The 15,331-nt window shown below is 35.3% G+C and overlaps 1 protein-coding gene across 1 annotated transcript; it reads right to left on the bottom strand.

Annotated features, from left to right (window-relative positions):
- Nucleotides 1-114: 114 nt before the first annotated feature.
- LOC128200906 (mitochondrial uncoupling protein Bmcp-like) lies at nucleotides 115-10,772 on the bottom strand. Its single transcript, XM_052895786.1, has 4 exons — nucleotides 10,450-10,772; nucleotides 3,483-3,630; nucleotides 2,600-2,804; nucleotides 115-739 (listed from the first exon to the last, which is right to left on the bottom strand). The coding sequence occupies exons 1-4, from the start codon at nucleotides 10,511-10,513 to the stop codon at nucleotides 254-256; spliced, it is 903 nt and encodes a 300-aa protein (XP_052751746.1). The 5' UTR covers nucleotides 10,514-10,772; the 3' UTR covers nucleotides 115-253.
- Nucleotides 10,773-15,331: the final 4,559 nt, after the last annotated feature.

Below are 15,331 nucleotides of genomic sequence, written 5' to 3' on the forward strand. Positions count from 1 at the left end.
TTGTACGGATAATCTGGTAGTATTATTTTATTGTTACCCTATTCCCTTTGGCCGCAACAGAATATCAGTGCTTTGCTTTTTTGAGGGCGAAGCAATAAACTGAGTTGTGGCCATTTTGTATAGCTATGGCACACTCACAAACGAAAGTTGCATTTGGTTTTATGTATTTTTTGCCATTTATGTTATCTCGCTTTTTTTTGTGTATGTATGTTGTAATTTGTGTGCTGTAAGTAATGCAAATAAAATTATCTATCTATCTATCTATGTGAATGTGGATGCGGATGGTGATGTAGATGTGGATGTGGATGGGAATGTGGATGCGGATGATGATGTGGATGCGGATATGAATGTGGATGCGGATATGGATGTGAATGTGAATGCGGATGGTGATGTGGATGTGGGTATTGATGTGGATGTGGATGTGATGTAATGCGCTGTATTGCGATGTGTTGCGATGTAATGTGATGTAATGTATAGCGACCCGGACGACGTCGAGCGGCGTGCTGGCGACGGCGCTGCCGAGGCTGGCGAGCAGGCTGGAGGCGAGGTGGTTGGGCGGCGCGTCGCCGAGCGCGGGCAGCAGGCGGCGCTTGCAGGCGTCGTACGCGGGCAGCTCCACGGCCGCGATCACGGCCGCGCGCTGCGCCGTCGCGCCCGCGCCGCGCCACAGCCCGCGCGCGCCCTCGCGCCGCCACGTCGCCGCCGCGCACCGCGCCACGCCGCCGCGCTCCGTGCCCGTCTGCGGCCACCGCCCACCACACACCGCTCACCACACACCGGCAGTGTAGTTTCAAAACAACACTGCTGCCCATCCCCCGACCCTAGTCGCCTCCTACGACACCCACGGAAAAGGTGGCCCGTTCTATACCGGGACCACACGATCAAATGTTCTTCCTTTTTTCGAATAGAGAGAGATACCAGAGGGAGACTTTGTACAAAAGTCGATTGCTTGAATACCTCTGTCCCATTCGTGTTTCAACCGTGAAGCAGTTGTGTTTGCATGGCTGTGTTTCGGTTTGAAAGGTGGGATATGGCGTGAATTTACTGGGTACAGAGGAATAACACCTGAGTCCTCAGGAGTGGCAACACATGGGGGGTATCACGGACGAAACAGTATACTCTGTTATGTTCATGGTACTGCTCATGTCTATAGGCAACGGTTACCACTTTCCATCAGGTGGGCCGTCAGCTTATTTGCCATTCTAAGTTGTATAAAAGAAAACACTCTATGCTGTTGGCCGCAGATGGCTTTTAAAACATCACTAGATAATAAATCAAGCGAATGCAAACGGCACTCCTAACCCGCGGAAGGACTACGAGCGACCTTTCACCGTTTTCTGTCACAATAACAAACCAAATCTCTTTATAAAAAAATTACCAATATTATAACAGCTTGACATATGGCAGTATGTCAAATACCTGCTAAATAAGTGATTCTCAACCACTGTGCCGCGGCACTTTTGTGTGCCGCCAAATTTTAAAAGTGTGCCGCCAAATTTTAAAAGTGTGCCGCCAAATTGCAAGTATTTATAATTTTTGTCATAAACTATTTACGCAGTGTGTTGTAATAAGTAAATACTTTTTATCTTTTCCTTTGTGTGCCGCCAAATTTTGAAATCGTTAAATATGTGCCGCAACAAAAAAAAAAGGTTGAGAATCACTGTGCTAAATAATAGGATATTAATGAGCTACAATAAAACAGTACAATGTCCGAACAGATAACGCCTAATGGGCCAGAACGATGGACTACCTAAAAGCGATTAAACAAAATCTCAGATAACTAATTTGGTTGAAGACTCGTGTCGTATACTTCTGTTACTGAGCTACTAATTGTACAGCCGTAAACAAATTAAAAAAAAAAATACTTATAACAAGAAAATTACTGCATATTAAAATAAATAATATATTTTTACTAGATGCAGACCTTGTACAAAAAATCATCTGCTTGGATACCTCTGTTCTATTTGTGCTTCTGCCTTTAACTGCCCAGAACATAAGCCTATCTTTTGGGGGATTTTGCCAGTAGTTGCTACACTTGGCAACGGTGGATTGACAACCGCAATTAGGCTTTATGTTTTAAGAGGGACAGTGCTGCCCATCTCTCGCCCTCTCTTAGTCACCTTTTACGACATTCAAGGGAAAGGAAGGGGTGGCCTATTCTATGCAGGGACCACACGACGAGCGAGATATGAGGCAATGAAACTACAAAATACAGAGGCATAACACTTTAGTCCTCAGAAATTGAAAAACATGGGAGGTATCATAGACAGTACAGTATACTGTTTTTCCATGGTGCTGTTTGTGTCTATAGACAACATTTACCACTTTCCATCAGATGGGCCGTTAGCATGTTTGCCATTCGAAGTTGCATAAAAAAAAAATTCAGTAACTTTACTATTATAATATTAAAACTGTGTTGCATATTATTTGATAGTCACAAGGGTTGACAACATAAGAGTGTAGAGTGGAACATAAATATTTATATTAATAGTGGTAGCAATTACGTACTGCCAACCCTTGCTGACCAATTATTACGAGACAAACCTCAACAGTTCACCAATTTCAATGCAAAATTAAAAGTATATGTGACAGCAAGTACCTGCATTCGAACTTTTAATACATCAGTAGGATTGGCAATGGCGCTAGACAGGCCTCCAGCGAACGCTGCACAAAATGTATTGGTCAGCAGGTGCTCCTTGGTGCCACCGTCGGCTCGGTGCTTCGCTATTGCCTTCTTCATGGAGTAATACGTGCCAAACTTTATAGTGCCATATGTAGCTTGCCGCAGTACTGCCGGCCATATGCTGTAATAAATTATACCTTTTTAAACAACTTTTATGTGAAACTAGTACTATAGAATTGCATTTATTTATATTAAGTACATCGTGGATATAAACTATAATGATAAAAAATTTGATTTGTCACTGGTGTTATCATCATCACATAGTTTATTTTATTTTATTTATATTTACACTTTATTGCATCATTTATAAAAAAAACAGTTAATTTTAATGAGAAGTGATACAAAAGGCGGCCTTATCGCTAAGCAATCTCTTCCAAACAACCTTTGGGTTCAGGACATTGTGAAAAAAGACAAAGAGTAAGTGGCGCACTATATATATATATATATATATATATATATATATATATATATATATATATATATATATATAGTATTATTTGAATATGACTTTCATATTTTAATAATGCTTTTATTATTATTCTAATTATTAATTGACAAGATGGCGCATGCATTAATTTAATGATGTTACCATAATGTATAATTTAATCAACAACACCTCAACTACATTGTTGATTGTATGGACATAATTAGTATCTTAGATAAATAATTAATTTATCTATGTATTTACATACATATCAACAAAAATAAACCCAAACAACACACAAAAAAACATAAAAGGGCAACAAACACTGAAGTGGTTTGTGTGTACCACAATGACACAAAATGGACACACCCTTACCCACAATACAAGGCTTTGACTCCTTCCTGCTGCGATGTCTTTATAAAGCAGTCCACCATGCCCGTATACCGCAGCTCCACATGTCTCGGATCAATCTTCTGCCCCTGAACCTGGAGTCGAGTTTTTGTTGTGTCGATTGGGAAGGTACCTATATTAATTTACATATTACTTTATATTCCAAATAGGTACCTTTATATTTTGTAGCTGGAGTGAGTCAGGGCTTACATTATGTACAAACATGTCTCTATTTATATGTATAGGCCAAAGAGAAATTTTATGCATGATACAAAGGTTATATGACATGGCTCTAAACTGTGAATAGAAATAGAAACCTGATTCTTAGATAACTTTTGTGTTATTTTTAGCAAAAATTACATCTTAGGTATTGCCTTGGAGTTAACATCAATTATTTATTAGCTCAATTTAGAGCAGGGGTAGCCGATTTGACTAGACCCAAGATCTACTGTTTACTGACAAAACCCTGAGTGATCTACCAATTACATACTTTTTGAAGTCTCAAACGAATTGTTCAGTACACAATAATGTAGTATTGATGTATCTGCTACCCTCTTTTAATAATAATGAGCATAATTATATCTACCTACATATATATTAGTAATGGGAGACTTAATGCGCTGTCAGTAATAAACCAGTATTCTTGCATACCAGTTGTTATCACTTCGCGAACCATCCTTAATACATATCAGTGGCGACGAGGACGATCCTACCTACAATAAAAATGTCTTTTATAGGAAATATACCTATTTTTGACTATAAAAACTGTGAATGGTCTATTTTTAAAGGTCGATTAATTCAATTTTTAAAAGTGAATAATGTGAAAGATGACTGTAAATGTGCAATATTGATTACGCATTTATCGGACAACTCATACCGTCTAGTGCGTAACCTAGCCTATCCTGAAGAACTGGAGACGCAAAGTTTTGAAAACCTGGTGTTATTACTCGACAGCCATTTTAAGCCGAAACAGTGTTCATTCGCCGACAGAGCAAAATTTTATTCCGCAACAAGAAACTGCGGGGAGTCACTAGGAGACTGGGCGGCACGACTAAGAGGTTTAGCAAGTTACTGTGACTTTGGTGTTGCCTTGGATACAAATCTCACGGACCGTTTCGTCCTAGGTCTGGGTCCAGGTCCTGAACGCGATAAATTGTTTGAACAAAACGTTTCCGAGTTGAAGTTAGCACGTGCCATTGAAATCGCGGAAAAGGCAGAATGTGCTAGGGATGCAAAGGCATTCGTATCAGACTCAGTGGCTGTGAAGGAAGAAGCGATATATAAGTTATCGTACGGATCTGCAAGGAGAAATTACGGCGGTAATGGCGGTGGCGGCAGTAAAAATGGCGGTGGCGGCAGTAAAAATGGCGGCGTCGCGAATTCACGTGCGGCGTGGACGTCGCAGGCTAGCCGCGATCAATGTAAATATAATCACGAAATACAGTGTTTAGTATGTGGTATGAAAAATCACAGTGAAGATAAGTGCCGTTATAAAAATTACAAATGTCAAAAGTGCGGTATTAAAGGGCATTTAAAAAAGATGTGTAACAAAAAAAATAAAAACGAACATGTTTACGTAAATCAAATCGGAAAAAATGATTCGGATAGCGACACCGGATGTGACGAGTGCCAAAACTTTAATTTAAGGTATGTAATTAATAATAAGCCGATACGTATAGATTTGATGTTAAGTAATAAGTTCGTGACCATGGAATTAGACTCTGGATCAGGTGCATCAGTCATTTCAAAAAATATGTATAACGACATGTTCTCAATGCATAAATTAATGTATAGCAATATTAAAATGTGTTTGTATAATGGACATAAAATTTCACCTTTAGGGTATTTTGTAACTAAGGCCATATTTAATAAGAAAACAAAAACGTTGAAAATATTTGTAGTAGATTCGACCGGCCCTCCTCTACTGGGTCGTGATTTTATGTCCACCTTCGATCTTGTGTTAACTACAAATATTAATACCTTGAGTTATGATATTGATGTAAACACATTACTGGAACGTTACCCTAACCTATGGCGAGATGAGCTCGGCAGCTTTAACAAGTTTAAAGTTCATCTACAATTAAGGGAAAACGCGGTTCCAAAATTTTTCAAGGCTCGCCCTATACCCTTTGCCCTAAAAGATAAGGTAGTATTAGAATTAAATAGACTGGTAAATCTAGGTATATTGATTCCAGTTAGTAATTCGCGTTACGCAACGCCTATTGTACCGGTGTTAAAAAAAGATGGTACAGTAAAAATTGCCGGCGATTACTCTGTTACATTGAATAAAGATTTATTAATTGATAAATATCCTTTACCAAGGATCGAGGAGGTATTTGCAAAACTTGGTGGAGGTGAACAATTCTCCAAAATTGATTTAAAAAATGCATATAATCAATTTTTACTATCAGACGATTCACAAGAACTTACGACAATAAATACACCGAAAGGGCTATTTAAATATACGCGACTTGTTTACGGCCTCGCTAACGCACCAGCTGTATTTCAAAAATCGATCGAAATAGTGTTGTCGGGCATCGAAGGTGTAAGTATCTGGTTAGATGACATCTGTATAACAGCTTCCACAAAAGATAAACATTTAGAAAGGCTAGAACAAGTACTGAGCAGATTAGACGACGCCGGTTTACGATTACAAAAAGATAAGTGTGAGTTTTTGAAAGAAAACGTTACATACCTAGGGTACGTAATTGATAAAAATGGTTTACGTACAAGTCCAGAGAAAGTAAAAGCTATAATGAATTCTCCCAAACCTACGAATGTTACTGAAGTAAAAAGATTCTTAGGTGTAATTAATTATTATAGAAATTTTATACGGAATGCGTCGAGTATTATGAGCCCGCTTCACGAGTTGCTACGGGACGGCGCTAAGTGGGAGTGGGGCGAGCGGCAGCGGCTCGCTGTGCGCCGCGTGCGCGCTGAGCTCGCCTCGGAACGGGTGCTGGCGCACTTTGACCCGGCGGCGCAGCTAGTGCTCACCGTGGACGCGGGGCCCACTGGCCTCGGGGCGGTCTTATCACAGCTTGACAGTGAAGGTCGCGAGCGTCCACTGGCTTTCGGTTCTCGTTCACTCTCGAAGAACGAACGGAATTACAGCCAAATACAGAAAGAGGCTACGGCAATAATATTCGGAGTGAAACATTTTCATCAATATTTGTATGGTCGAAGTGAGCCGTTCGTTCTTAAGACAGATCATCGACCGCTAGTCTCGATATTTAATGTTAAAACGGGAATTCCGACTACGACCGCGCTACGACTGCAAAGGTATGCTATTATTTTGTCGGCATACAATTATGTTGTTCATTATATTAGTAGTGAAAAAAATGTAGTTGCGGATTATTTTTCTCGTGCACCGGTTTCGGAAACAATATGTGAAAGCGACAAAGAGTATGACGCATACTGTGCCATAAATTTTTTAGACGCGGCTTCATCGGCGGTACTGTTTAACAATGTAAAAGAGGCGACTAAGAAAGATAAGACATTACAAACTGTAATCAAGTACATGAAAGTGGGGTGGCCGCGTAAAATAAAATGTAAATCAATTATTCCATTTTTTCAATGTAGGACTGATTTACAATTTGAAAATGAGGTTTTAATGCGCGGTCATAAAGTTATAATTCCGTCAGCATTGCGTGAACGGATGTTACATGAACTGCACAGTACACACTTAGGTATAGTTAAAATGAAGTGTAACGCGCGCGGTAGGATGTGGTGGCCAGGTATAGACGGCGACATCGAGCGTTGGTGCGGCGCGTGCGAGCAGTGCGCCAGCGTACGTACCTCACCGGCGCGCGCCGCGCCCGCGCCCTGGCCGCGTCCACACGCACCTTGGCATCGAGTTCACATTGACTACCTGTCTGTAGGGCAACGGGTGTACCTAGTAGTTATTGACTCGTTCTCAAAATGGCTAGAGTGTATTCACATGAGCGCCGGCCTCACCACTCAAGCACTTATAACTAAATTAAAACAAATTTTTTCAGTTTTCGGTATACCTAACACATTAGTTTCAGATAACGACGTCAAAATAAATTGTAAAGAATTTAATGAATTTTGTTCCAGTAATGGTATTAAATATATTACTTCTCCAATTTACCACCCATGTAGCAATGGGCAAGCGGAAAACTCTGTCCGTACATGTAAAAAAATGTTAAAAATAGTTTTAAAAGAGACCTCAAACCAGTGTTCGCTCAATGAAAAATTAATGGGTTATATATTTGAGTACAGAAACACCATACACTGTTCTACAGGTCAATCACCCGCAAAATTAATGTTTGGTAGAAATCTAAGATCTCGACTTGATTTAGTACTGCCTACAAAACATAAATATTCGTATAGTGAAAACAGCGACAGGAATAAAGCAAAACCCAGTAGATTTTTTAAAAATGGTGACAGGGTATTGGCGCGCTGGTACAGTGCTAGAAAGAAATATTGGAAATTAGGTGTAATTGTAGACACTATTGGTAATAGATTATTTAAGGTACACATTGATGATCTAAATACTACATGTGTTAGACACTTAGATCAAATAATACACTACAAGTGCGGAAAAACCATTGATAATGGGAGAAGTAAGCCACAAAACATCCACCCTTGTCCTGTGTACGGCCAGGGGACTCCGTCATTTTCACCACCCCCTACGGTATCAGTATTACCACAACAACTGAATGAGCAAAACCTGGTTAACACATCTTCGGTGGGGGGTGCGGAAGATAACGAAGTGCCAGCCACAAACGTAGCAGATTGTATTGTTCATTCTGATGGTAATGTCTGTAGAGTGGTGGAACGTGAGGGCGAGGATTTGGTGGGACAGGAACCGGAGGTTCAGATACCTCAAACTACATCTACCATTCAGAATCCAGTCACCATACAATCGTCACCCGGACGTTCCAAACGGCCTAGAAAGAAAGTAGATTATACAGTTTTCTTTAAGTGAAGGCCTAGTTTATTTTGTTTAGTATTAAGATATTATTAGATGTAAAATGTACTTATTAGGCATGGACAGGCACCCTAATAAAGTATTGTTTGTTTTTCCAACAGGTTTCAAAATTAGGGTGGAAAGATGATGTATCTGCTACCCTCTTTTAATAATAATGAGCATAATTATATCTACCTACATATATATTAGTAATGGGAGACTTAATGCGCTGTCAGTAATAAACCAGTATTCTTGCATACCAGTTGTTATCACTTCGCGAACCATCCTTAATACATATCAAGTATACATAAAACTGCAAATTATTTTTAGTAACTACTTATTTATATTAGTGTGAGCATTGCATCTGAGCATCTTGCACTAGATTTTTTTTTGATGGGTGGAAATGGTATGGTAACCCCGCCTGCACTAACGGGATACACTGGCGGAGCACCAGTGAAGCGTGATCGAAGAGAATGAAAACAGGCCAATTAGCCCATCATGATGAATTCATCAGGAATTAACCATGATAGTTTCCAGGGAGAACCGTGAGGAGATCGACCTGGTTGGGTATATTGCTAGCAATGGGATTCTCAGTCTCCATTACTAAGATTAGATTAGCAAAGATTAGCAAAATATTGTTAGCCTTGCCATGATCGACCGGTTGACTGCCCCTGATTTAGATTATATAGCCATTTGAAAATCTCACACCTGCAGTCTGATCCTCATGTATATTATATATTATAATATTTAAGATAAGAAAAAATTATGCAAATATGTGTGCAAGTTTTCCAAACAAAGATATAGATAGGCCTTGAACATACAAACTTAACAAAAAAATTTAAAATTTAATTATTGTAGTTTTTGTTTTCAATATTAGCACACTTGACCAAATTAATGAAATGAAATGAAATGAAATTTATTTGCTAGAAACATTGTAGAAAAGGTGGTGCATTTGTGAAGTTTATAAGATGTCCATTATGTTTCACCATTATATATGAAGTAGACTTTAGGTACTTTTAATTTATAAGATCAAATGTAAAAAATATTAAAAATGGGAAGGGGAAGGAATTGTTATAATGAAGCCTAGCTACCCTAATGGCCTCAATATAGCCAAGCTAGCCATATATATATATATATATATAGTCCACTTGGTGGACCTCTGAATTTTCTCCCTTGGAATTCATCATGGTCACTCCATATTTATCCATCTTAATTCACTAACTTACTGATTAAAAATTATTTTGCTCCATCCAAAATCGTCAGATCCATTTTTTTTTATTAAGATAAAAAATTACACTCTCTCAAGTTGGAACAAACAATACCTAAACAGTTACAATATTTCATTAAAATTGATTTAACAATTTCACACAAATGATTAGAAACTTATAATTTAATATGACATTTTTTGTGGACCGCCCCATTTCTGAATTATAGGAGCCCAAACGTTTCAGACTTTTTTGCTATATCAAAAATTTTCTAAGTCCCAGTCCCTTGTAAAAAAAATTTTTAAATATTTTTTTCTTTTCAATAGTATCCCTATCCATACATCCCAGCTCCAACCATCCCTATGGGTATCCACTGACGGAACTAACATCATGACAAAGTGTATTTATTTATAAAGATAACAATTTAGATAAGATAAAGACTTAGATAAATTAAAAATATATGAAAACATGCACAATAATATTTACACAACAACAGATAAATTTAAATAACAAATTTCCACAATTAATTACATTATTACAAAGAGTAGTAATTAATAGATATCAAATGACAAATAACAATGAAAGGTCAAATAGTCAAAGGTCACCAACAATAACAGTTAAATTATAAGTAGATATTGCAATTACTGTAATCTGACGAAAAAATCTACTATAAATACATCAGGACAGACTCTCTTAAAATTTTTATTATAATTTGTCAATTAATTATATTAAAAGCCCTTCGAAAATAATCAAATTAAACTTGGATTTAGATTTGAGGTTAGTTTGAAATAAATTAATTAATTTTGTAACTTACCAAATTCCGCGACAATCGACGCCAAACCGCCGTAAACAAACGGTCTCCAGTCTCTATCACCCATTACATATGCACAAAAAATCACAATAAAAATATTTAAAAAATCAGCCGGTGGAGAGTTCCACGTTTAGCAAACACAACACAGCACGGTAAATCTCACGTAAATTGCGAAACTCTATAATGATAATAAAAGTAGAAGCAAGTTTTTCTATTATTTCATATCACGACATTATTTTAGAAATTAAAAACTTGTGCGATAATACTAAGACAAAAAAAAATTAGCGATCAAATAGATCAAATGAAATAAATTAGTGATGTATCGAACAGTTGAGTCAACAGATAACTCAATATTAAAACGAATAATTTATAGCTACTTTGATCCAATATAGTCAATCTTAGTCAAATATAACCAAGTTAATACTTTTTCAATAGGATGAGATTAAAACCAAATTAGTTAAGTTTTATTTCATTTTTTCAATTGAAGTAGGTTTTAAATATTTATTATAACAAGTTGACAAAGCTTAGCTAAAAAAAGGAGACTGTACAAAAGTCGTTTGCTTGAGCACATTTGTCATATTCGTGTTTCTACCGTGGAGCAGTTATGTTTGCATGGCTGTATTTCGGTTTGAAGGATAGGATATAGCAGTGAATTTACAGGGTACAGAGGAATAACATCTGAGTCCTCAAGAATGGCAACCTATTGAGGGTATCATGAAGTATACTCGGTCATGTCCATGGTACTGCTCATGTCTATAAGCGACGGTTATTACTTTCCATTAGGTGGGCTGTAAGCTTGAGTGTCATTCTAAGTGGCAAACCAAAAAGAAAAAAAAACAAAAACGGTTCCCAGAATAAAATAAAAATACAGGATTTATACAAAATAATATTAAAAAAAAATTAATTAAATAATAAAATTCAAAAGTATTAACCGAGTAAATATATGGCATTTTGGCATTTCCTGCCCACACCTCCTCTCAAAAATTACCTTTTGTGCAACTAATGTACAAATAGAACTATTACCTAAGAAATATGTAATAGTTGTTTATACTGCGAAAATATTGATATTTATTTAATTTTTGATTATTTATTTATTTAACTCTTTATTACACCAAAAACAAAAATAAACAATGACATATAAAACAATTCAACTGAAATACAGTAGCATGAAATACAGAATACAATATACATATAAAGGTACAAAAGACAACATTTGGTTAAAGGAGAACATATAGATTATATTAGTCTTAAATCAAATTATTAATTTAAAATCGATTATCATCGTTAACTTCTTAGGTAACACTATCCAAGTTGTCAGTCTGTATTGTCAGTTTGTCAATAATGACATTTAATCTCTATAGTGATTACTTGGTCTGTGGTTTCGTTTATTTCTAATTGTATTTAATTGCTCACTTTCAACACTATTGTAATAAAAATACCTATTTTTAATATATCGAAGAACAGGAAAATAACGACAAATCAACGTAGTGTTGCTGGTGCTTAATTTCTAAAGGTATAAATTATGAATTAATTTTGTAGAATTATTGAAACCCGTACACCAGCTGTGTATTCAAAGAATTTTATAATAATAAATATTATACTGACAAATTTGGTATAAATTTGAAACAATTATTGCATATTGATCCTCTTTTTTTTATCATAATTACTGCCAGTTGTAAGTTGATTATTCTACAAACAGCATACTTAGAGAAAATCACATTGGTGCCTACGCTATATTCTGAGTTTTTTGAGTCTAATTAATAATTGTTTAAGTTTCGCTTGTAGCACTGGATATTGGAAATTACAGAAAACACATTAGTACAAATAAGATTCAATAAAATGGTTTTAGATTTAGTGATCGAGTTATTTGTTTAACATTATTTATTCACACATAAAAGGAATGTTGCATTAGTTTGGTCATTTGGAGAGGATGGATGAAAGAAGAATTACGAAAGAGATTTATCGAGCAAGAATGAATGGAGATGTCGGTAGGGGCCACCCTAGATGGACATATGTTGACCAAATAGGCGATGTGCTGAAGAAGGGGCAAATTAAAAGTACCCATAACTGGTGAGTGTGTATGAAAAGATTGATGAATGTATTTTACGCAAAAAGAATTATGACCTCGAATGTTCCAATGTTTCTATTCAAAGATTCCTAAATACAATGACTAAGGAACACAAGGCATCTTGGAGTTGTCAAATATGCCGTTGTCAAAAGCCAAAAACAGACAACACAAATACTCCTATTAGATCATTGCATTCCAACGTATCCTTGAAGGAAACCTCTGAGTTTGGTGAGGATTTCGTCACAACAAGGAAGAAATGTAATCGTATAAATGTATCATCATGCTCGGATGTGGATCTTAGTATATTAGGAGATACACTGGAAGCTGAAAATATTCAAAAACAAAGTAACTTAGCATTATACCATACGAAAAATCCAGCCGAATCTACCAATCTTACAGTGAATTCGACAGACTTGAGTGTACTTCTGGATACGAAGTTAGAAAAAATAAAACAATCTTTATTGAGTGATATAAGGTCAACAATAATCTCAGTAACTACCTGTGAAATCTCAAAATTGAAATTAGAGTTAACAAAAACTACAAGTCTTTTATCAAGCGAACAGGATAGCCTCAAAAAAGATATTAATAAAATGAACAAAACGATAATTAAACTGGAAGCAGAAAATACAAAACTTTGTAAACAACTACAAGAAATACAGGAACAAATTGCAAAGTGTAATTTAAATTTCTCGCAATCTGAAAGTAATATAACCGATATAAAAAAGAAAGTAGTCCTTTATGGTCTTAGTGAACAAGAATGGGAAAACTATAATGAATTATTTGACCGAATTGTATATATATTTCACGAAATATTGAATATAAATGTAACTACCTATATTGAAGACATAAAGAGAATCGGAAGAAAAACCATGCAAGACCAGTAGTAATCGAATTGTTAAGTAAAAATATAACCAAACATATACTTCAAAATAGACGTCTTTTCAAGCACACTGGTCTGTCTATATCTGAATTTTTAGATGACGAGATGCTACAAAATAGGAAAAAATATATAGAAATCCTTATTGATGCTCGACGTAATGGTCATCGAGCAAATATTATAAATAATAAGCTAATAATCGATGGTAGAGAATATAATACACTTAATACACTTAATACTAGTTCAATTGACCTAAAACAAAAAAATAATCGGAAATTAAACAATGAAGCAACCGCCAGACTCTCCTTATCTGCAAGTAATCCTGAAACATCTTCTATGCAAAAAACATTTCGAAAATAAATTCAATATATTATACCAAAATATAAGAAGCATAAAAAATAAAAAACATTTTCTGGAAGCCGCAATCGAGGAAGATGGAAATTTACAAGCTCTCTGCCTATCAGAAACTTGGATCACGGAAAGAAAATTGGACTTACTACATATGGATGGTTTTAAGTTGGTTTCAGCATACTGTCGGAGTAACCAAGAAGGAGGAGGAGTATGTATCTTACTGAAAGAAGATATAGAGTGTAAGGAGCTTAAGGATGTTGTGGATTTGTCTATTGAGTCAATTATTGAGTTAAGTGGAATAGAGATACCTAAAATGAACTTAATATTAATTAATTTATATTGGCCAAATAAAAACAGAATGCCAGAGATATTCTATAAATCACTGGAAGATCTCTTACAGTTGTTACAAATAAAATATAATAAAAGGAATGTAGTTATAGGAGGAGATTTCAATATAAATATTTTAGAATCATCTTCATCTAATTATCTATTAGATCTTATGAGGTGTTCGGACTTCCATCAATATGTGAATGAGCCTACCAGAATAACGAACAAAAGTTCTACATGTATAGACCTCATTTTTGCAAATTTCCATAAAAGTAATTTCCAGTTAAAAATTCATGAATATGGTTTCTCAGATCATAAAGGTATATTAATGACTATACCGACAGATAAAAATAAAATAAAAAAATGTTGGTACTTAGATAAAAGGATATTCAATGAAAAAAATATACAAAAATTTAAATTTGAACTAAGTAATGTTAAATGGAACAAAATAATCGATATAAATAAAAATATACATCAAAATTATAGTATATTTATAGAAACATTACAGGAAATATTAAATAAATGTATACCTAAAATTACAATAGCAATTAAAAATAAGAAAAATAAATCTTGGTTAACGAAAGGAATAAAAACATCATGTAAAAATAAACGTTTGTTAAAAAAATTTATTTGTAAAATTGATAGTCCTATTTTAAATCAAAATTACAAACAATATGAAAAAATTTTGAAAAAATCAGTTAAATTATCAAAAAAAAAGTTTCAAAATATTCAAAGAATAAAGAAATCTGAAAATAAAATTAAAACAATGTGGTCTATAGTTAGGGAAAATACAAATAAAAGTATTCGAAATATTAAAAAAAATATAAAATTAAAAATTGAAAATAATATCACAGACAATCCCACAAAAATAGCAAACTCATTTAATCAGTTTTTTGCTTCTATTGGAAATGATAATGTAAACCAAAGTCAGCCATTACAATTAAATAAATGTATGAGTAGCACCATCGAAAACTCTATGTATCTCAAACCGGTGGACTTAAAAGAAATTCAAACTATTATAAAAAAACTAAAAAATAAGCGTAGCTATGGCTACGATGAGTTTCCACCTGTCTTAATTAAAAAATGTGCTGAAGAATTGACGCCTATTTTAACCTTACTTATTAACCAGTCATTTACAGAAGGTATAGTCCCAGACCCTCTGAAAATCTCCTAATCAAACCAATTTATAAAAAAGGTGAAAAATTAGATATAAATAATTATCGTCCCATTTCTTTGTTACCAACGTTTTCAAAATATTTGAA

Source organism: Galleria mellonella, unplaced genomic scaffold (genome assembly GCF_026898425.1).
Source record: "Galleria mellonella isolate WM207_F2 unplaced genomic scaffold, CSIRO_AGI_GalMel_v1 utg31042, whole genome shotgun sequence".
NCBI lineage: Eukaryota > Metazoa > Arthropoda > Insecta > Lepidoptera > Pyralidae > Galleria > Galleria mellonella.

What these genes read in the sequence shown, in the direction of transcription:
- LOC128200906 (XM_052895786.1), bottom strand. Translation starts at nt 10,513, where the DNA reads ATGGGTGATAGAGACTGGAGACCGTTTGTTTACGGCGGTTTGGCGTCG. An exon ending in GTCGATTGTCGCGGAATTTG is followed by an intron (nt 3,631 to 10,449) that starts GTAAGTTACAAA and finishes AAATTAATATAG; the next exon opens with GTACCTTCCCAATCGACACA. An exon ending in TATTAAAAGTTCGAATGCAG is followed by an intron (nt 740 to 2,599) that starts GTACTTGCTGTC and finishes CGGTGGCCGCAG; the next exon opens with ACGGGCACGGAGCGCGGCGG.